The 24,398-nt window shown below is 47.8% G+C and overlaps 1 protein-coding gene across 1 annotated transcript in view; it reads right to left on the reverse strand.

Moving 5' to 3' along the window:
- The window catches only part of NCAPG2 (non-SMC condensin II complex subunit G2), a 431,039-nt gene that overhangs the window by 214,250 nt on the left and 192,391 nt on the right, over nt 1-24,398 (reverse strand). Inside the window, exon 17 of the mRNA XM_086941500.1 lies at nt 19,944-20,014. Coding sequence (XP_086797626.1) covers nt 19,944-20,014 — 71 coding nt within the window. The remainder of the gene's footprint in view (nt 1-19,943; nt 20,015-24,398) is intronic.

Consider the following 24,398-nt stretch of genomic DNA (forward strand, 5'->3'; position numbering starts at 1 on the left):
CTTTTGGGCGCATTAAGTATTGCCTCTGTTATGTGCGCCATGTGGTAGCTGTGGGATGCATAGGTGGACAGCCGCCTCCTGCTCCTCAGACAAAGGCCTCAAACAACAGGTGGATTTTCAAAATGGCACAGAGCGTGAACCACAACTTCCTCTTTCACTTCAATAACCACAAAACGTTCTCTAGGACCAAATGGCTGCTGGCATGAGCTGCTGCAACTTTCTGTCCAGCTCTAAAAATTCTTTTTGTTTGAAGAAAATAGTGGAAATACGATTCTCCCCCCCCTCACCCCCCCCCCAAAAGATCATGGGTGTTGTTATATCCTATCATGCCATCAAACACCTTGAAGCCATGTTCAAACTGTATAAATATAAAGTAACATTGTGATGCTGTACCGTCAATTAAACTGTTTGTTGTCCTTTGTGCACCAATCTAGCTTGCTTCACTGCGTTGTGCTTTAGGACTGCGCTGGTACGAGTGTGCCTGCCGTTGGATTACTCAACCCCCAACCTTCTTTGTTTTACTTTTCCCCCTTCAAATCGAAGACACAGTCTTAACATAGGGATTAAAGTGCACCACATGCCTTAACTTAGTTGGGAAGTGACTATTTTAAAACAGATCATGACAGAAAGTAAGTTTTGTCTCTTCATTTTTGGTGTAAAAGCCTATGGGACGGTGTGTAAAAAAAACCTTGTGTGTCGGATCCAGTCTGCTACTGTACTTGCCTCAACACAAAGGCAACAGCAGATCCTAAGGAGCTACGTCTGCTGACAGCTGTGGAGAAATGGGAGAATGCACAACTCGTAATATCACAAGAGCAAAAACGAAGAGTGGAGAAGGGGGAAAAAAAACAATCACTACAACCAGAGAGGTGCTCAAAACAAGACAAAGTAAGGGGTCGAATGCAGAAAAGCACTGTGGGAAATACGATTAGGGAGAACGACAGATGTTGTAATCAGTAAGTATTGAGGGCTGTGGGTGCAGAGACAGGTGTGGGCTCGAACATGTGAGGTGGCACAGAGAGGCCACGAGGGGCGCCAGGGCAGGGGTTACTCACACGTGTCCGCAGGGGGTCCTCACGGGTCGGCACAGCACCTCCAGGCACATGGAGCAATAGAAGGCGGAGATCTCTGGCTCGCCGGAGTCCCCCAGCTGCGGGTAGGAGAGGACCCGGGGCTCGGCCTCCTCTTTCCCTCTAGTCACGCTGCCGATCATGGAGCCCATCTCTTGGAAGGCGCTGGTCGGCCACTGCCCTCCTTCCGGTGACTGTCAGCAGAGAGGACGGTGGCTGCAGTGTCTGTGCCCCTCCTCGTCTCTCTCCCCGCTCTGCTATGGACCGTCGCTGAGGTGCCCTCCTCTCTGTTAGCTGGGTGCCACCTCTGGTGGTCGTTGGGCTCCTGCACAGTGAGAGCTATTGTTGTGAAACTGCAGCTGTTTGGCCGCTAGCTTTGTAAACACAAGCATGTGAAACCTGAAACCAGCTGCCCAGCAGAGCCCAGTGGGCCGGCAATCAAATCCGGCGAGGGCGGGGGGTCCACCGGAGCAAGCACCAAGCCCCACACACCAGGGGCAGCACCGGCTTCAGGGCGCGAAAAAGAGCCCACGCCCCAGCCCGTCGTGTTTGCCTCAGCTCTCTTCAAGCAATACCCCTGTGTGCCAGTAGGTGTCATCAGTCGGCTCCTCGTGACGACGACAGCGTCGTCGTACTCCCATAACGGAAGCGACGTCTGCCTCACCTAAATAACCGCCACCTCACCCCATGGACGTCATTTACTTTTAATGACTTTCTACACCAGGAATGCGGTGCCATGAAGAGTACTGACATTGGTGTGTTTTTAAGAAACTAGAGGCCCACAAGGGGAACAGCCCTGACCCTAGAAACGTGTTCGCAGCACAAGCAGTATGAGTATGTCTGTAAGAAATCTGTAGCAGGATCAGGTCTCTACCAGATAAGCCATTAACGAAGGTCCATCTGGTAGAGACATCTAGCTGCAGATTCCTTACCTTTGAATAGATAACAAAGCACTGCCATCTCAGGAGGAGGGATTGCAGACAAATTTACACTAGGAAGTCCTGCAGTACTGAGCGGCCAAAATGGCCATCCCTGCAGACCACACTATCCAGGCAGTAATGTTTGGTGAACATGTGCAGGGATGTCCATGTTGCTTCCTGCCTGAGAGGGTAGTTACGTAGAGACTCGAAAGGAGCGCACATTAGGAAAGTGAGAACCAAATTAAGGTCCCACTGAGGCATAGTGAAAGGGGCAGGAACCAACGTATGTACAAGGCCTTTCAGGAATCTATGTACAATAAGTGATTTAAATAGGGAGGGTGCACAGAGCAAAGCCCTGCTGGGCAAGGGACAAAATAATAGGCAAAATATCAGAATGGGAAGCAGAAAGAGGGTCAATGGACTTTTCTGTACAACATTTTACACATTTGTTCTACCGTCAGACGTATACAGTTAGTGGAAGGACGGCTGGTTGCCAGAATAACATTGCAGATTACAGGAGGAAGATCGAAGCTATCAACTGCCTGCAGCTAAATCTCCACGCAAGAAGGTGCAGAGTTGAGAGGTTCGAGTAGAGAACCCTCCCCTGCTGCTGCGACAGAAGATCCTCCTGAAGGGGCAGCCTGATCGGAGTATCGATGCTCATGCTTTGAATCTCTGGATACCAGACTCTTCATGCCCAGTCCGGAGCTACAAGGATGACTTGGACCCGGTCATTCCTGATCATCTTGAGAACTTTGGGAAGGAGTGGTATGGGCGGAGAGGCATACAGGAGGACTGAGATCCACTTGAGACAAAAAGCGCGAGAGCAGCCTTCGAAACTCCAGAGCCCAAAATTGCTGACATTGCGCATTCACTGCTGAGGCGAACAGATCTAACCAAGGCTCTCCTCACTGTTGAAAGAGACCTTGCACCATCTCTAAATAAAGACACCATTCATGATCCACTAGGCATCAACGGCTGAGTTTGCCTGCTCTGGCATTTAGGGAACCGACCAGGTGTTGAACCACCAGGGATATGCTCTGCTGTTTCAGCCATGTACAGACAAGCAGAGCCTATTGGCAAAGAGTCCACAACACCACTTGACAGTTGTGTTGTCCGTGAACACTTTCACTAGCCTTCTTTTGATGGAGGGGATAAAGGCTTTCAATGCCAGTGAGATTAAACAGAGCTCCAGTATGTTGATATGGAGTCCAGATTCAACAACAGACCAGAGCACTTTGATCTCCACCTCTCCCAGATGGCCACCCTATCCCAGGCGTGACATCTGTCACTACTGTGAGATCTGGCTAAGGAAGGGCGAGAGGTTTGCATCCGACTGTCTTTTCTGGACCAGAAAGTAGAGGGAATAGTAGCCACAGCCTACTTCTGGTTCGGGAACTCTCTCTATGGCTCCCTTGGCAAAGAGAGCCATGACTTTCTCCCGGAGTAAAATCAAATTATCCTCCATCAGCCAGTTGTGGAATGGAGGTAGGGGTGGTCTAAAAGGGGAAGGAGTAGCCCTTTCAGACTATTAAGAGGACCCACATGTCCAATATCATGGTCATCCTGCCACCAACTGGACGCCCATGGTCTAGAAGGGCAAGACTAGGAGGGTTTTGAGGCTGAAGCTGCCAGGTGGGTGCTCGTGAACTGACCTGACCCGTGGTCGTAAAGAACTGCGGCTGAGCAGGGGATACTGGACGTGCATGGCTGGGATATGGCTGGGGAGATTGAATGCACCTTCTGTAGCAACAAAAGGCAGAATGGGCACGTGTGGCCACTGAGAGGCCCAAGGACTGTGCCGTAGCCCGTAAGTCCTTATAGCGCCCCAGTGCTGCGTCTGCCTGGTCTCTGAAGAAATGGGTGCCAGCAAAGGGCATGTCCATGAGAGAGGACTGGACATTCCCCAAAAAGCCAGATGTTCTCAGCCAGGAGTGGCGTCTGACAGCAAGTTGGTTGTGTCGAGACCACACTGGATGGAGAACTTTACTGCATCGGTCTCATCTGACACTGCTTGGGAGAGGACGGACCAAGTCCCTCAGGGACCTGTGGCAGCACTTGTGCAAATGTTTCCCACAAAGTGTCTGAATACCAACCCAATAAACACGCATTGTTCATTGACCGCAATGCAAGGCTAGCAGAAGAAAAAAATGTCTTACCCCAACTATCCAACCTTAGGATGCGGATGCCTGGACTATCACGCTCTTTAGGGTATGGTAGGTAGTAAGGAAATTTGGGTCGCCTGGAGCAGGGCGGTGGCGGCAGCCAATTGTCCTATTCACAGGAGCCCCTGTGCTGGCTTGGACCAGATTCTCAGTAGGACATCTGTAAGGGCCTTGTTAAACAGGAGTAAGGGGTTCAGAGGAGGATACTCCTGCCTGCAGCACCTAAATCAAGATGTTAGGCTTGACTGCCACCAAAGGAAGCTGAAGGCCAAGGACCTCCACCATTGCTCGCATCACCATAGCATAAGATGCCCCCTCCTCTGTAGCCACGGTAGGTGGAGAAAGCATATCACTATCTGGAATAGTATCCAGCCCACTGGCATCACCCAATTCTTCATACCAGTCCATTTTCTCTTGTGGCAGGTTTCCATCTACCCCTCGCAATCTTCTCCCACTCCTAGCCCTTCAGAATAAGGCTCAGGAAATAACTTAGGACCTGGAGGCCCAGTTGGTGCCAGAATCAACATCGAGCGATGCCCAGCAGCGGTCGGTGCAGGTAACATTGATGGGGCGGTGGGGCCAGATAAGGGAGGATTTGGAGGGAAAATTAAATAATTAATGTCCGTCTGCATCGTCCCTCAAAATAGCCCCTTACACGGCCCCACCGCTGTTACCTGCACGGACGTTGACTGGCGATGCCGTACCGGGTCCGGGTTGATTGGGATGAGAATGGGGCTGAAGACATCAGCAGGGGCTGGCAACGTGGAGAGCACATCGGCATGGGGGAAAATCTCAGTGGCACGACCGAAGCCGGTTCAGGTCTTAGTCCAGATCCAAGGGGTGCCTTTGGTGCTAGTTGGAGGACTGCAGTTGCTATGGACTTTGCTTCCCTGTTCCGTTTTGCCGGCCACTTCGCCACTCCTCGCGGCCCCCGCTTCGCGGGGGCCGCTCGTTGACCTAGGAACCTTGCTGCCTACGTCCTGCCAGGATCCAGAGGACTTTGCTGACACCCCCTGCACCACGCACAGACAGAGGCGGGACTGCGAGGACCAGCCTGCCCAGCGGCGCTGATCGGCCGCAGCTGGTCATCTTCCCGCCCCCTCCAGCTTAAAAGATCTAGCTGTGTGTGTATTCGGTGGGTGCCTTTGGTGCTAGTTGGAGGACTGCAGTTGCTACTGACTTTGCTTCCCTGTTCCGTTTTGCCAGCCACTTCGCCACTCCTCGCGCGGGGGCCGCTCGTTGACCTAGGAACCTTGCTGCCTACGTCCTGCCGGGATCCAGAGGACTTTGCTGACACCCCCTGCACCACGCACGGACAGAGGCAGGACTGCGAGGACCAGCCTGCCCAGCGGCGCTGATCGGCCGCAGCTGGTCCTCTTCCCGCCCCTTCCAGCGTTACTTCCTAGAACAGGATTATTTTCAGCGCGTGCGCGGGACGCGTGCGGGACTGAGTCCGGGCCCGTTGTAGCCAGTTAGAGTCCCTGTAAGGCCTGGCTGGGCCACCCCTCTAACCTCCGATTCGAGCCTGGTCCCACATGTAGGTGCACACTTAATTTTATTGTTATCGCCGTGACTGTGTGCTATCAGGATATTTGTCTGCAGAGACTTTTGCGGTTGGCAATTCATTTCTGAGATCATGTGCACGAGAGGGTCTAGAAGTAAAACGGCAGCGGGGGGTTTACCACAAACTGGCACATTAGATAACTTCTTGCTAAGGGCTAATTCTTTTATTGATCAAGAAATAACTTTGCTGGAACGTAGAGTATCTCAAGATTTAGCTCTTGCTAAGAGATCCTCTATGGGTCAGTTTGCCACAGCTAAAAACCCCGAACACTCTAAGGCTTGGCCCCATCTAGAAACCCCAACAATTAATGCAGATATACATACCCATAGACAGAGCCTGCCTGCTATGGTTGACCTATCAGTATCCCACCTTTCTACAGATGCACAACTAAGTGTGGATCTGGAAAAAAAACCCGGACATAGTTTCCATTACCCCGCCCACTGATCTAAGTAACACCCAGCAAAAGGCTAGGAGGGAGGGAGCTATTCCTAAAAAATCAAAGTCGAAAAAAGAAATGGAGAGGAGCAAACAGCAAACAAGTAAGCCTTCTGTGGCTCCTGCCCAAAACTTAATTACAGCTATTGATTCCTCTAGTAATGTCCCCACCAATGAGGCAATTTCGAGTGTGATTATAGAAGCATCAGACACTTTAGATAGGATTAGCGTTAGGGATGAGGAGGTAAATATTTCACTGCTATCAAGGATTGCTGAACTCTTTAAACTTTACCTCACCCCTATTGAGACAAGACTAGCTCGTATTGAAAAACAGATAGCTGACCTGTGTGATCCCCCCAAAAAAGTAAATCCAAGGGGGATTATCAAAGCGGGGGGGACAAATCCAAGTATAAATTCAGATAAACCCACTGCTCCTGCTACAAAAAAACCATCAGTTACTGTGACCAATCCTAAACCTAAGTCCGATTCCTCTACCGTGAAGTCAACTGTACCAAAAAGTAGAACCTCTGCTACCCCTACGGGTGATGGGCCTATTCCTCCCAGGGACCACCTGATGCACCAAAATATGAATTATAAGGATACTGGGCCACATAGGAGACGACCGGTGAACTTGCCCCCCGAGGCAAGCCCCTATGTGGTGGTCATGACGGGGGTCCCAGAGCTGGGTGAGGCTGATGAGGAAGCCACTTGGTCCTTAAAAAAAAAAGTTCAGCACTAGCTAAATATAAACCGGTTTGCGAAACAGCGGTCCTTGACTATTGATCATAGAACAAGCTTTACATGAAAAAAAAATTTGAATTTTGAAAATGCGAATTAAATCAGCATACTGAGACTCAAGCTAGATGGGGGAGATCTACATCTTATCTGAATTGGCTCTACATTAAATGAAAAAGAGCGAACAACCTGGCATATTAACAATTACAATAACTTGTTACCACACTCTGAGAATGTATTTCTGAAGAATTTACATATTTATTTACAATTTTTATAAAACAATAGTAATCAAAAAACGGCGCAAGGACTATTGAGTATAGTCAGTGAAAGAGTAAAGGGTGCTCAAGTGTTTAGAGAAGGAACAGATGAAAATAAGTGCACAGCTTTGATATTTACAATAGAACAAAGCGGGCAACCTTCCGCTGTTGATGTGTGCCTGTCCACACACTCGGTTGGGGCGGTTGGGGACGTATTGGGTACAGGCACAGTGATTATAAAAGCGTCGACGTTTCGACCCTGATGCTCATGGGTTGTTCGGACCTCGGCGGCGGGTCTTCCTCAGGACAAGGGTGGGAAGAGGGGGTGCGGGGGGTGGAAAGCTGGTTTGGCCGTGGTCCAATAAATGGTCTGGATCAGGTACCGATAATGCCGGTCAACTGAGAGTTCAATTCAAGCTCGCAGGGTATGAATCACCTACTGTCTTGGGAAATAATACACCAAGTGGGTCAATCTGTTCTTGTTTCCAGTACCAAAGGATGGTTTATAATAGGACAGTCCTACCGATACCCCCACGGGCAATCCGGTGGTTAGGGGAAGATATCGCCTCTGTTTGTTGGTGTTAATAATTAAATCACCTGCGTACGTGTAATTCCTGGCCCCAGTGATCACAGGCAGCGTCTAGCAGGGACGGCGTCTAGCGCGAGGAGCAGTTGCTTCCAACCGGCCCCTACCTCCGAACCTAACTAGTAAGATCTTGACAGTTTGTAGGGTAGCATGGGTGGGCCATGAAAGGAAAACGATCCAGGGTGACTGTATATTGGTTAACTTTGCGGACCCTCATACTGCCGATTATATCTGCACGTGGGATACTCAGGACAGACAAGGGGGGATTGCAACAAGACGCCTTTCTTTTTTCTACCCCCCTAGGAGTGGACTAACACGTGATTGGAATAATGACAGCAACTGGCACATTGTAGGGCGTCCTGTCAGGAATGGAAATTGGGGCACATGGGGTGTACAGGGTTTTAGAGAACAAGCATTCAGGGGCAACTGGGGTGGCCTCCCGATCGCTAACAGATACAGTTGCCTCGAGATGGTGGACTGACAGCGAAATCTTAGTAATCTCTTGGGGGGGGGGGGAGGGGGGAGATGGACGGTGAACCCACAAGAGGAGGCACAGATGGGTTCTGTGAGCCTATTTCATCTGGGCTGAGTAAGAATCATCCTCCCCATACTAACAAGAGGAGTCTTATCCGGCGCATACAGAATAATTTGCAGTTTATGTTAGATGCGGGTGATGTAACAATAAATTGCCCGACTGACTGCCCTAATGCAGATAGGGGTTTTATTTCCATTATTTCCTGGAACTTGGCAGGTGTGGTTAAAGCTTGACTCCCCTGAATGGGGGGAATTTGTAGACTCACAGGATGTTTGCCTCTTTCAAGAGACATGGGCAAGGGATGACTACCACCGTGCTGGATTTGATATATTCTCAATCTGGGCGAACTGGAAGGGGAAGGGACGCCCGTCTGGAGGGCTACTCATTTGGGTGGCTTCGCATCTGGGCTGCAAAGCGAGGGCTTTACCGACTAATTCCCTAGACATTCAATGCGTCCTCTTGGAATGGTCTGATGTAACCAAATTGGCACTGGTAAATGTCTACTCAAGACCAGTGGGCATAACAAAAGTTTCTAGTACCATCGAGGAACTAGTGCTGTTTCTGAGCTCTCTCCCACAGGGCACCCCGTATGTAGTCGGGGAGACTTCAATTGTCAATTTGAGCACCTCCCATCATTCCTAGAAGGTACAACTAATGAGGAGGATGAACTATGGGGAATCCCGAAACCGGCTGGTCCACCAGTGAAATCCTGGACGCCATTAACAATGCAGATTACCTGTATGACCCTAGCAAACTCTCTAAGGGCCTGCAATGGCCGGGTAAGTGGTGACATCCCACCTAAACCAACTTTCAATAAACCGGGGCATAATTCTCGTTTGGATTACATATTTGTGGAAATGTCTGAATGGGCCAGAATTGTGGACTTTACTGTAATCCCTCGAACTGATAGCGACCATAATTCGCTGGTTTTAAAAATGTTGGTTCCGGGTGTCACTATCCAAACACAGGGTGGTAATGATCATATGGACTCAAGAACCATTCCATCTACTAAACGGCGTAGAGTCCGCTGGCCCAAAATTGCAGGAAACCCTAAGGATATTCAGAGACTGTATGAAAAAGCAGTTCCAGTTTTGCAAAAAGTAGACAATCTTATACACCTTCCGGTCTCGTCTGAGGAGACCCACAGAGAACTTGGTGTACTCCACTTAGATTTATGTAGCACCTTAGCTGATGTCCTGAACCCTGAACAGAGGCAAAGGAAAAGTAAAGGCAGGGGGACATGTGCCCCATGGTACAATGCCGCCTGTAGAAAGGCTAAAGCTGATCTTCTAGCGGCTATGAAGCAACAGTATGGTATTTCCTTGGTTAGAACTAGAAGGAAGGAGTATAAAAGTCTCATTTCTAAGGCCAAGACTGATTGGGAATATGATAATTGGGTAGATATGACTGATGCTCTTAGGTTCCGAGACGGCAGGAAATTCTGGCAGATTGTTAAAAATGGCTCGGCTGATCCAACTCCGGCAGTAGAAGCTAATATTGCACCCAGTGTGTGGGAGGACCATTTTAGATCCCTGTACACTCAGGCTAACATAGATTTAACTCGGGTCCAGGATGATTCGCTGTCAGGTTTGACCCCTACGCTATCTTTGGATACAGATACATTTTCTCTGGCATAAGTAGGAGGAGCCATTTTAAGACTTGCTTCAGAACAAGCTCCCGGGTTGGACAAACTCCCTGGTGACTTATTCAAAAATGAACCTATAATTTGGGCCCCATACCTACAGGTTTTATTCAATGCAATTTTGGAGGGGATGCCGGTGCCTGTTACTTGGCTGGGGGCAGAGATTGTCCCGATCTTTGAGAAGGGCTCTCCACTGCTCCCAGCCAACTACAGGCCTATTAGTTTAATAGACGTCCCCCAAAAGTTTTTTGCCAGGCTGATGGTGGACCGTCTATTGGAATGGATGCAAGAACATTCAATCCTTAGCTCTTACCAAGCGGGTTTCAGGAATAAGGTGTCCACTATAGACCAAGTCTGTCGTTTTGCTAATATATTCTGGAAAACAGTACAGTTGGAAGGTGGCAGTCTCTACACTGTATTTGTTGACTTACGAGCAGCCTTCGACGTGGTACCTCGTAGGAAACTTTGGTCCGTGCTTTCTGGTTTGGGGGTGCCACAACCCCTTTTAACTATGATTATCAAATTACATACTGATAATTATGCCCAGGTTAGATATGGCAGGGAAGGGACATTGTCCAACAAATTCCCCGTTGACAGGGGGGTTAGGCAGGGTTGTGTGCTTGCGCCGACCCTGTTCTTCCTTTTTGTCAACGGGGTAATTGCGCACTTGAATGGGGTTGAGAATACTGACGCACCCAAACTTGGAGGCAGCAGGGTGCCCACGATTATGTTCACGGACGACACCCTGCTGCTATCCAAGTCTCCAATGGGGATCCAGCGAGTTCTTAATGGTTTCGATGCATTCTGTAAAAATCATAGCCTTGAGATCAATGCCTTGAAGACCAAATATATGGTCTTCAATTCCCCATCTAGAACCCGCCCTAACCCGTATATTGGATCTAATATGTTAGAGAGGGTTCGAACCTTTGAGTATTTAGGAATTACCCTAAATGAAAAAATGTCATGGACACACCAACGGGAGAAATCACAATTAAGGTTGGCCCAAGTGGCAGGCGGAATTTTCAAATTGGTCTCTAAGAACAAATCTTCCTTTAAGCCAGTGGGCCCCCCCCTAGAGATCTACAGAGCACAAGCCAGGGGAACGGTTATGTATGGAAGTGAGCTTTGGGGCCATAAGTGTAATCGTGATCTGGTAGTAACTGAGAACAACTTTATCAGACAGCTCCTATCTCTTCCTCCAAGTACCCCCTTGTTGCCTATTAGACTTGACCTGGCTCTGAGACCTCTTGATGAAGATTTGGCCTACGACCCTATTATTCTGGCGCAGGATTTGGTCTGTACCTGAGCTAGTGAACTACAGGCTAGAATTACAGGAAATTCTTACCCTCGCAAACATAGGGAAAATTCCCTGGCTAAACTATATTAAGAAAGAATTAGGGAAATTAGGGCACCCACACTATGGTCTGACCCGCTCTCTTCATGCCTGGGGGTTACACGGAGGGAGCTTATCACTACGTATCAGGAATGTAAAATTGCTAGACACCTGCAAGGAAGCGGCTCTGGCACCCTAACGTCATCATTTTTAATAGTAAAGGGCAGCTATAGGTTATATCATATCCCCAACATTAATCAGGAAATTGTATCTCCAATGGAGGTATGGTAGTTTACCAGTACGGGCCTATACTAGTAAATGGGCCGAATCTTCCCCGTCATTATTGCCCAGGGTGTAAATCTGAACAAGAAACTGATTTACATATATTGTTTTTTTGTAGCGCTTATGTGCAGGCGCGGAGGAAGTGGATTCAGGTCTTAGTCCAGATCCAAGGGGTGCCTTTGGTGCTAGTTGGAGGACTGCAGTTGCTATGGACTTTGCTTCCCTGTTCCGTTTTGCCGGCCACTTCGCCACTCCTGGCGGCCCCTGCTTCGCGGGGGCCGCTCGTTGACCTAGGAACCTTGCTGCCTACGTCCTGCCAGGATCCAGAGGACTTTGCTGACACCCCCTGCACCACGCACAGACAGAGGCGGGACTGCGAGGACCAGCCTGCCCAGCGGCGCTGATCGGCCGCAGCTGGTCATCTTCCCGCCCCCTCCAGCTTAAAAGATCTAGCTGTGTGTGTATTCGGTGGGTGCCTTTGGTGCTAGTTGGAGGACTGCAGTTGCTACTGACTTTGCTTCCCTGTTCCGTTTTGCCAGCCACTTCGCCACTCCTCGCGCGGGGGCCGCTCGTTGACCTAGGAACCTTGCTGCCTACGTCCTGCCGGGATCCAGAGGACTTTGCTGACACCCCCTGCACCACGCACGGACAGAGGCAGGACTGCGAGGACCAGCCTGCCCAGCGGCGCTGATCGGCCGCAGCAGGTCCTCTTCCCGCCCCTTCCAGCGTTACTTCCTAGAACAGGATTATTTTCAGCGCGTGCGCGGGACGCGTGCGGGACTGAGTCCGGGCCCGTTGTAGCCCGTTAGAGTCCCTGTAAGGCCTGGCTGGGCCACCCCTCTAACCTCCGATTCGAGCCTGGTCCCACATGTAGGTGCACACTTAATTTTATTGTTATCGCCGTGACTGTGTGCTATCAGGATATTTGTCTGCAGAGACTTTTGCGGTTGGCAATTCATTTCTGAGATCATGTGCACGAGAGGGTCTAGAAGTAAAACGGCAGCGGGGGGTTTACCACAAACTGGCACATTAGATAACTTCTTGCTAAGGGCTAATTCTTTTATTGATCAAGAAATAACTTTGCTGGAACGTAGAGTATCTCAAGATTTAGCTCTTGCTAAGAGATCCTCTATGGGTCAGTTTGCCACAGCTAAAAACCCCGAACACTCTAAGGCTTGGCCCCATCTAGAAACCCCAACAATTAATGCAGATATACATACCCATAGACAGAGCCTGCCTGCTATGGTTGACCTATCAGTATCCCACCTTTCTACAGATGCACAACTAAGTGTGGATCTGGAAAAAAAACCCGGACATAGTTTCCATTACCCCGCCCACTGATCTAAGTAACACCCAGCAAAAGGCTAGGAGGGAGGGAGCTATTCCTAAAAAATCAAAGTCGAAAAAAGAAATGGAGAGGAGCAAACAGCAAACAAGTAAGCCTTCTGTGGCTCCTGCCCAAAACTTAATTACAGCTATTGATTCCTCTAGTAATGTCCCCACCAATGAGGCAATTTCGAGTGTGATTATAGAAGCATCAGACACTTTAGATAGGATTAGCGTTAGGGATGAGGAGGTAAATATTTCACTGCTATCAAGGATTGCTGAACTCTTTAAACTTTACCTCACCCCTATTGAGACAAGACTAGCTCGTATTGAAAAACAGATAGCTGACCTGTGTGATCCCCCCAAAAAAGTAAATCCAAGGGGGATTATCAAAGCGGGGGGGACAAATCCAAGTATAAATTCAGATAAACCCACTGCTCCTGCTACAAAAAAACCATCAGTTACTGTGACCAATCCTAAACCTAAGTCCGATTCCTCTACCGTGAAGTCAACTGTACCAAAAAGTAGAACCTCTGCTACCCCTACGGGTGATGGGCCTATTCCTCCCAGGGACCACCTGATGCACCAAAATATGAATTATAAGGATACTGGGCCACATAGGAGACGACCGGTGAACTTGCCCCCCGAGGCAAGCCCCTATGTGGTGGTCATGACGGGGGTCCCAGAGCTGGGTGAGGCTGATGAGGAAGCCACTTGGTCCTTAAAAAAAAAAGTTCAGCACTAGCTAAATATAAACCGGTTTGCGAAACAGCGGTCCTTGACTATTGATCATAGAACAAGCTTTACATGAAAAAAAATTTTGAATTTTGAAAATGCGAATTAAATCAGCATACTTAGACTCAAGCTAGATGGGGGAGATCTACATCTTATCTGAATTGGCTCTACATTAAATGAAAAAGAGCGAACAACCTGGCATATTAACAATTACAATAACTTGTTACCACACTCTGAGAATGTATTTCTGAAGAATTTACATATTTATTTACAATTTTTATAAAACAATAGTAATCAAAAAACGGCGCAAGGACTATTGAGTATAGTCAGTGAAAGAGTAAAGGGTGCTCAAGTGTTTAGAGAAGGAACAGAGGAAAATAAGTGCACAGCTTTGATATTTACAATAGAACAAAGCGGGCAACCTTCCGCTGTTGATGTGTGCCTGTCCACACACTCGGTTGGGGCGGTTGGGGACGTATTGGGTACAGGCACAGTGATTATAAAAGCGTCGACGTTTCGACCCTGATGCTCATGGGTTGTTCGGACCTCGGCGGCGGGTCTTCCTCAGGACAAGGGTGGGAAGAGGGGGTGCGGGGGGTGGAAAGCTGGTTTGGCCGTGGTCCAATAAATGGTCTGGATCAGGTACCGATAATGCCGGTCAACTGAGAGTTCAATTCAAGCTCGCAGGGTATGAATCACCTACTGTCTTGGGAAATAATACACCAAGTGGGTCAATCTGTTCTTGTTTCCAGTACCAAAGGATGGTTTATAATAGGACAGTCCTACCGATGCCCCCACGGGCAATCCGGTGGTTAGGGGAAGATATCGCCTCTGTTTGTTGGTGTTAATAATTAAATCACCTGCGTACGTGTAATTCCTGGCCCCAGTGATCACAGGCAGCGTCTAGCAGGGACGGCGTCTAGCGCGAGGAGCAGTTGCTTCCAACCGGCCCCTACCTCCGAACCTAACTAGTAAGATCTTGACAGTTTGTAGGGTAGCATGGGTGGGCCATGAAAGGAAAACGATCCAGGGTGACTGTATATTGGTTAACTTTGCGGACCCTCATACTGCCGATTATATCTGCACGTGGGATACTCAGGACAGACAAGGGGGGATTGCAACAAGACGCCTTTCTTTTTTCTACCCCCCTAGGAGTGGACTAACACGTGATTGGAATAATGACAGCAACTGGCACATTGTAGGGCGTCCTGTCAGGAATGGAAATTGGGGCACATGGGGTGTACAGGGTTTTAGAGAACAAGCATTCAGGGGCAACTGGGGTGGCCTCCCGATCGCTAACAGATACAGTTGCCTCGAGATGGTGGACTGACAGCGAAATCTTAGTAATCTCTTGGGGGGGGGGGGGGGAGGGGGGAGATGGACGGTGAACCCACAAGAGGAGGCACAAATGGGTTCTGTGAGCCTATTTCATCTGGGCTGAGTAAGAATCATCCTCCCCATACTAACAAGAGGAGTCTTATCCGGCGCATACAGAATAATTTGCAGTTTATGTTAGATGCGGGTGATGTAACAATAAATTGCCCGACTGACTGCCCTAATGCAGATAGGGGTTTTATTTCCATTATTTCCTGGAACTTGGCAGGTGTGGTTAAAGCTTGACTCCCCTGAATGGGGGGAATTTGTAGACTCACAGGATGTTTGCCTCTTTCAAGAGACATGGGCAAGGGATGACTACCACCGTGCTGGATTTGATATATTCTCAATCTGGGCGAACTGGAAGGGGAAGGGACGCCCGTCTGGAGGGCTACTCATTTGGGTGGCTTCGCATCTGGGCTGCAAAGCGAGGGCTTTACCGACTAATTCCCTAGACATTCAATGCGTCCTCTTGGAATGGTCTGATGTAACCAAATTGGCACTGGTAAATGTCTACTCAAGACCAGTGGGCATAACAAAAGTTTCTAGTACCATCGAGGAACTAGTGCTGTTTCTGAGCTCTCTCCCACAGGGCACCCCGTATGTAGTCGGGGAGACTTCAATTGTCAATTTGAGCACCTCCCATCATTCCTAGAAGGTACAACTAATGAGGAGGATGAACTATGGGGAATCCCGAAACCGGCTGGTCCACCAGTGAAATCCTGGACGCCATTAACAATGCAGATTACCTGTATGACCCTAGCAAACTCTCTAAGGGCCTGCAATGGCCGGGTAAGTGGGGACATCCCACCTAAACCAACTTTCAATAAACCGGGGCATAATTCTCGTTTGGATTACATATTTGTGGAAATGTCTGAATGGGCCAGAATTGTGGACTTTACTGTAATCCCTCGAACTGATAGCGACCATAATTCGCTGGTTTTAAAAATGTTGGTTCCGGGTGTCACTATCCAAACACAGGGTGGTAATGATCATATGGACTCAAGAACCATTCCATCTACTAATCGGCGTAGAGTCCGCTGGCCCAAAATTGCAGGAAACCCTAAGGATATTCAGAGACTGTATGAAAAAGCAGTTCCAGTTTTGCAAAAAGTAGACAATCTTATACACCTTCCTGTCTCGTCTGAGGAGACCCACAGAGAACTTGGTGTACTCCACTTAGATTTATGTAGCACCTTAGCTGATGTCCTGAACCCTGAACAGAGGCAAAGGAAAAGTAAAGGCAGGGGGACATGTGCCCCATGGTACAATGCCGCCTGTAGAAAGGCTAAAGCTGATCTTCTAGCGGCTATGAAGCAACAGTATGGTATTTCCTTGGTTAGAACTAGAAGGAAGGAGTATAAAAGTCTCATTTCTAAGGCCAAGACTGATTGGGAATATGATAATTGGGTAGATATGACTGATGCTCTTAGGTTCCGAGACGGCAGGAAATTCTGGCAGATTGCAGGGTGCCCACGATTATGTTCACGGACGACACCCTGCTGCTATCCAAGTCTCCAATGGGGATCCAGCGAGTTCTTAATGGTTTCGATGCATTCTGTAAAAATCATAGCCTTGAGATCAATGCCTTGAAGACCAAATATATGGTCTTCAATTCCCCATCTAGAACCCGCCCTAACCCGTATATTGGATCTAATATGTTAGAGAGGGTTCGAACCTTTGAGTATTTAGGAATTACCCTAAATGAAAAAATGTCATGGACACACCAACGGGAGAAATCACAATTAAGGTTGGCCCAAGTGGCAGGCGGAATTTTCAAATTGGTCTCTAAGAACAAATCTTCCTTTAAGCCAGTGGGCCCCCCCCTAGAGATCTACAGAGCACAAGCCAGGGGAACGGTTATGTATGGAAGTGAGCTTTGGGGCCATAAGTGTAATCGTGATCTGGTAGTAACTGAGAACAACTTTATCAGACAGCTCCTATCTCTTCCTCCAAGTACCCCCTTGTTGCCTATTAGACTTGACCTGGCTCTGAGACCTCTTGATGAAGATTTGGCCCTACGACCCTATTATTCTGGCGCAGGATTTGGTCTGTACCTGAGCTAGTGAACTACAGGCTAGAATTACAGGAAATTCTCACCCTCGCAAACATAGGGAAAATTCCCTGGCTAAACTATATTAAGAAAGAATTAGGGAAATTAGGGCACCCACACTATGGTCTGACCCGCTCTCTTCATGCCTGGGGGTTACACGGAGGGAGCTTATCACTAAGTATCAGGAATGTAAAATTGCTAGACACCTGCAAGGAAGCGGCTCTGGCACCCTAACGTCATCATTTTTAATAGTAAAGGGCAGCTATAGGTTATATCATATCCCCAACATTAATCAGGAAATTGTATCTCCAATGGAGGTATGGTAGTTTACCAGTACGGGCCTATACTAGTAAATGGGCCGAATCTTCCCCGTCATTATTGCCCAGGGTGTAAATCTGAACAAGAAACTGATTTACATATATTGTTTTTTTGTAGCGCTTATGTGCAGGCGCGGAGGAAGTGGATTGTACCTTTATGCAAAAATCTCGGATTCTCCCATTGCCTGCAAGCATATAGGGTTCTTAAGACTGATTTTTCTGGGCACATAGTCTTTGCTATAGCTAAATATTTGGGGATAGTCTGGCGTAAGAGGAGATATCTTCTAGATGGGGAAGTATGATAAATTGCAAAATGATAAAATGTGATGTAGATATTTTTATTATGTGGAATGGCTGGTCCTTATATTTGTACATTGATTCATATGTTTTAATGGTTGTATATATTTTAACATGCACTGTTTTACATTTAATGTCATTTGTACCTTTTATGGCACATGTTGCCGAAATAAAGATGATGATGAATGGATGGATGGAGAACTTTACTGCATCGGTCTCATCTGACACTGCTTGGGAGAGGACGGACCAAGTGCCTCAGGGACCTGTGGCAGCACTTGTGCAAAAGTTTCCCACAAAGTGTCTGAATACCAACCCAATAAACACGCATTGTTCATTGACCGCAATGCAAGGCTAGCAGAAGAAAAAAATGTCTTACCCCAACTATCCAACCTTAGGATGCGGATGCCTGGACTATCACGCTCTTTAGGGTCTGGTAGGTAGTAAGGAAATTTGTGTCGCCTGGAGCAGGGCGGTGGCGGCAGCCAATTGTCCTATTCACAGGAGCCCCTGTGCTGGCTTGGACCAGATTCCCAGTAGGACGTCTGTAAGGGCCTTGTTAAACAGGAGTAAGGGGTTCAGAGGAGGATACTCCTGGCTGCAGCACCTAAATCAAGATGTTAGGCTTGACTGCCACCAAAGGAAGCTGAAGGCCAAGGACCTCCACCATTGCTCGCATCACCATAGCATAAGATGCCCCCTCCTCTGTAGCCACGGTAGGTGGAGAAAGCATATCACTATCTGGAATAGTATCCAGCCCACTGGCATCACCCAATTCTTCATACCAGTCCATTTTCTCTTGTGGCAGGTTTCCATCTACCCCTCGCAATCTTCTCCCACTCCTAGCCCTTCAGAATAAGGCTCAGGAAATAACTTAGGACCTGGAGGCCCAGTTGGTGCCAGAATCAACATCGAGCGATGCCCAGCCGCGGTAGGTGCAGGTAACATTGATGGGGCGGTGGGGCCAGATAAGGGAGGATTTGGAGGGAAAATTAAATAATTAATGTCCGTCTGCATCGTCCCTCAAAATAGCCCCTTACACGGCCCCACTGCTGTTACTTGCACGGACCGTGGCTGGCGATGCCGTACCGGGTCGATTGGGATGAGAATGGGGCTGAAGACATCAGCAGGGGCTGGCAACGTGGAGAGCACATCGGCATGGGGGAAAGTCTCAGTGGCACAACCGAAGCCGGTTCGGATCCTAGTCCAGATCCAAGGGGTAACAGCAGCACCGGAGCCGCTGGCGTGGAACTCAATGGAGCCCCCGACTCCACGGGCACGAAGGCACGGCGGAGTGGCCAAGCTGCCTAAAAATTAGACGCATGGCCTCATAAAATTCTCTGAGTTGGGCAGAGGCCATCCGGCTCATGGAAAATCAGGGAGGTGCAGAGTGGACCCAGGCACAGGTTCCAAAAAAAAAAAGGCCTTGAAAGCAGAGGTTCTCAATCATGTCGGCCAATGGACGGGGAGTAGTCGAATCACACTTCGACTTCCTGTGCTTCTTATGCCTCCTACCTGAATGTCCCAATGATTTTGGATAGGGTGAAGAGGGCTTAGGACTTCTGGATTAGAGCCGGGAACTTCCTCTTAAATCGGGACAATGACTTCCAAGGAGTCGAGCAATGTGGTGTCGCCTGCCAGGCCGCAAGCAGCTTTGGGGACCGTTCCAGCAAAGCCGTCGCAGCTATGGCCCGGCAGTCGAAGCACTACTTCGAGTCACGGTTGCGCTTGAGACACCAGAGACAAAGCAAATGTCACTTCATCACTGACATGGCATGGTGACAGGCGCTGCACTGTTTAAAACCTGAAGTCTTCCTTGACATGGTAACTTTCACATAAAAAGGGGTTGACAACATTTCGAAAACTCCCATCAAAAAGTGACAGAGGCTAGTTCTTTTCACGGATCCACGCTTGACTGGCACGGAAAGAAAAGAACGGATTCAGCGTGCCAAAGTGGTGCATATATAGGCGACGCAGAGGATGTCGCGCATAATCGCTCAACGTCACCAACTGGCGCGCAGGGGTATTACTCAAAGAAAATATTTAAAGATCCAGTCTGATGCCTGGGAAGATCAATGGTAAGGAGTCCGTGGCAAGGTATCTCCATCAGATTACGTGCTTTGTAATAGGCTTCATTGCCTAGATGAAGCACAATTACTCATTTAGGCCAGAGTTTCATAGCACAATTAGGGACACAACATATTAACACATTGATGCTGAGAACTGAAGATAGGTATCACTCTGGAGGACACAAAACAACACATCAAAGGGATGCACGAGGGATTGCAGAAGACACCAAACGTTTTAAAGAGTCACATACCTGAAGGTGGGAATGGAAGATGGCGGCATGAAAGAAGCCAGGATGATAAGTGGGATCATACAGCGATCATCCTAAAGTAAAAAAAAGAAAGACAAGGACTACTAAGACACAAAAAATCAAAGCCAATCTTGGATCTGGTAATGCCTATCATAGTTGCAAATTCGAATCTTTCTTCTACGCTCAATGCTGCCTGGTAGTGTGAAGCGTTTATACTAAGTCTGCAAACGCTGCGGAGCATACACACCCTTGTTTACAATCATGACCCTGTCCAACCAGCTTGGGCCGCATGACTAACTCTCTTGCACAATTAAAAGACATTCCTTGGATTCTGAATCAAACCGCTTGATAAAGGCTGAGGCAACAGTGAAGTTTGAAAAATAATGCTACAGAAGGCATTACAGTAGCATATGTTGTCTGATTACGGTCTTCATATAGGATATCATAATTTATATTTTTGCATTCAGTTTAATGTGGGAAGGAAGGTGAAAGTTTTAGTCAAAGCAGCGGACAACTATGTGAACAGTTCTCTGTGCATGTGATTTTATTTATGGTTTCTTCTATAAAGTGACAAGGTTTGGTCCAATTACTTTAAAATGCTACAATATTATTTGTTGAAGATCACACAATGCGGAAAATCCTAAATGAATTCTGATAAAGATGCATCAAAAGAAGACCCTAGGGAAAAGTGAGAGGCTAGTTTCCATCTAAAAGTCTAAGGAAAACGAAGAACAAGATTTGGAAGGAAAGCAGGCTTGTGACGAGAGGAGAAAAAATGCTGCCATGTCGAGGTATTTTAAAATCCTATCTTGCAAAATCCCCATCAGAGAAGCTGGCTACCAGCAACAGCATTTATCACTTTTTAGTGCATTTAAGATTGACAATATTTGAAAACACTCTTTAAACCTCTCACAAAACCAATCTAAAGCACAAACAGCTTCCATTACATAACAAGCATTTACAATGCAATGGTTTCGCCTTTTGAAAAGTTAGAGCTATTGGCATTGTAAATGCCAAAATTTTTATTTATGTGTTAGTTTTGAAAATAAATAAATAAATGGCATTGTCATTTACAATGCCAATAGCGTAATCTCTCGGAAATGCGAGACCTAGAGCATTTGCAAAGCAATAGGTCGCGTATTTACGCGAGTTTGAGCTAATGATATTGCTGATAACAATGCGTTTTATTTAAGTTTCAAAAACCAAAACATAAATTAAAGGTCTCTCACACTGCTGTCTCTCACACACTGCTGCCTCTCACACACCAAGCTCTCCCACACACCATGCTCTCCCTAGAAGACTCACACTGTTGTCTCTCTTACACTGCTGTCGCTCTCACACTGCTGTCGCTCTCACACTGCTGTCGCTCTCACACTGCTGTCGCTCTCACACTGCTGTCGCTCTCACACTGCTGTCGCTCTCACACTGCTGTCGCTCTCACACTGCTGTCCCTCTCACACTGCTGTCCCTCTCACACTGCTGTCCCTCTCACACTGCTGTCGCTCTCACACTGCTGTCCCTCTCACACTGCTGTCCCTCTCACACTGCTGTCGCTCTCACACTGCTGTCGCTCTCACACACACATGCCGAGAGCGACACACACACAGCAATACAAATACAGAGAGCCACACACACACATACAGAGAGACACACATCCAGAGAGCCACACACACACAGCCACACACACACACACACAGCCACACACACACACACAGCCACACACACACACACAGCCACACACACACACACAGCCACACACACACACAGCCACACACACACACACACACACAGCCACATTACAAAGGTGAATTTGGTGGCAGGAGCACGAGGTCCAGGACAATGAGCCCTCTCTGCCCCGCAAACCCCCCCGTAAAAACCACTTGTCTAGGCAAAATTAAAAGGATTCTGAAAAACAGGTATTTGCACCCATTTACTGTTCTTGGCACACAATCAAATGTTTTGAAAGGTTCAGACAAGTTACAATCTTGACATTAACGAGCACTTGCACAATGGAGCAGACCCAAAGCAACATGTAAACCCCCCCAAAAAACGCCACGTAAATGAGTTCACACTGAAATCTCTACAATACTTTCATTGTGGAGCAATTCTTGGGACATAATTATGAGTGGTCCAGATAGGTTGCGAGGTGTCACGCCAAATAAAATCTGAATTTACTGGATCAGATAAATAGCACACACCACATTTTTCACGGTCAATGGGGTCGGAAAACTTTGGTCCACTCATGAGTTAATTAATATGGCAGTTAAGTGTTTCACACCTGCACAGAAGCTGAATTCATGGTCGTTTAAATGTCGGCACGTTTGACATTACCGAATGAGAGAAGAGAATTAAAGAGGTATAAAGTGAAATCCTAATGAGAGACATTAACTGTTAATGTCTCTAATATTTTGACAGCACCGACAAAAATTGCACAGCCATCTCGAAAAGATGGTTCTATAATCCAGGCTCCTTGAAGTAGTGAATCTTCGATTTAAGACATGTCCCTTCAAGATTATTAGACCAGCCAGGAAGGCATTCCGCTTAAAGTGGTATTCAATCGGTAACATAGGAACTAGAAACATTGAATTTATGCTAATCACTGCGGCCTTCAACTACGACCCTTTTCAGAACTGGCGCGGTGGAAGTAAAATGGGAAAACATTTACAGCAAGGGCAGACTATACTTGGCTCGTAAAACGTAAAGTTTGGCAAAATCGTTTAACGGTATGCATACATTTACTGTGCCAGAAATGCAATCCCAACAGGACATAAGACCCGGACATAAGTCACATGTAACTGCAACACAATTCAATCGGCTAGTCATGAAGGCAAACAGCTGCTGCCTCGATTCGCTGTGCCCACATATCTAACCAGTGAAATAAATGTTATAAAAAAAGTACTTGGGAAAATACAATACTGGCAAACAAATATTTATTGTATTCGTGCTATCGCGAGATACACCTGACTTAGCTCTTGCGACATACACCTGACTTAGCTCTCGCCACATACACCTGACTTAGCTGTCGCCACATACACCTGACTTAGCTGTCGCCACATACACCTGACTTAGCTGTCGCCACATACACCTGACTTAGCTGTCGCCACATACACCTGACTTAGCTGTCGCCACATACACCTGACTTTGCTGTCGCCACATACACCTGACTTTGCTGTCGCCACATACACCTGACTTTGCTGTCGCCACATACACCTGACTTAGCTGTCGCCACATACACCTGACTTTGCTGTCGCCACATACACCTGACTTAGCTGTCGCCACATACACCTGACTTCGCTGTCGCCACATACACCTGACTTAGCTGTCGCCACATACACCTGACTTAGCTGTCGCCACATACACCTGACTTCGCTATCGCCACATACACCTGACTTAGCTAAGTCAGGTGTATGTCACGATAGCTAAGTCAGGTGTATGTCGTGATAGCGAAGTCAGGTGTATGTGGCGATAGCGAAGTCAGGTGTATGTCGTGATAGCTAAGTCAGGTGTATGTGGCGATAGCTAAGTCAGGTGTATGTCGCGATAGCTAAGTCAGGTGTATGTCGCGATAGCTAAGTCAGGTGTATGTCGCGATAGCTAAGTCAGGTGTATGTCGCGATAGCTATCGCGACATACACCTGACTTAGCTATTGCGACATACACCTGACTTAGCTATTGCGACATACACCTGACTTAGCTATTGCGACATACACTTGACTTAGCTATTGTGACCACCACATGACTTAGCCTTCGCGACATACACATGACTTAGCTATCGCGACATACACCTGACTTAGCTATCGCGAGATACACCTGACTTAGCTCTTGCGACATACACCTGACTTAGCTCTTGCGACATACACCTGACTTAGCTCTTGCGACATACACCTGACTTAGCTCTCGCGACATGCACCTGACCTAGCTATCCCGACATACACCCGACTTGTACGACTCTCTGATCAGGCAACACTTTGTTTTTCTGAGTGCCAATCACGACCAATGAAAGCAGCAGATACTGTGTGAACCAATCACGCAGCAGCAACTCTGCCTGCCAATCTTCCATGCTCTTCTTGTGTGTTATATGCAACAATTTTACATTAATAGTGAAAAATCTTATTCATCGCCTCATGGAGAAACTTTTTGTTGGAAGCCCGAGTGTTACATACTGACGGTTAGACATCCCGGTGGGTTGAGCACCTGCTGTAGCAATCTGAAAGCAGGCTGCGGGTCACAGGGTCCTGGCAGCTCCCCCACTCCTGCTATTTCCCCCTTTGTATTCTGGTACTTGTGGTCATGCCTTTATACTGGGTGAATTAAAACCGCATGCTACACTTCTTAGAAGAACTCGGGGGTGATTACATTCTCAGTCTGGAGACCTGTGACCCTGCCTCCTCACCCTATGAAGGGACCACAATAGATGACACTGTTCAGCCGGGTGAGCTGACAAGTCTCCCACGTCCA

This window comes from Lissotriton vulgaris, chromosome 10 (assembly GCF_964263255.1).
Source record: "Lissotriton vulgaris chromosome 10, aLisVul1.2, whole genome shotgun sequence".
Classification (NCBI taxonomy): domain Eukaryota; kingdom Metazoa; phylum Chordata; class Amphibia; order Caudata; family Salamandridae; genus Lissotriton; species Lissotriton vulgaris.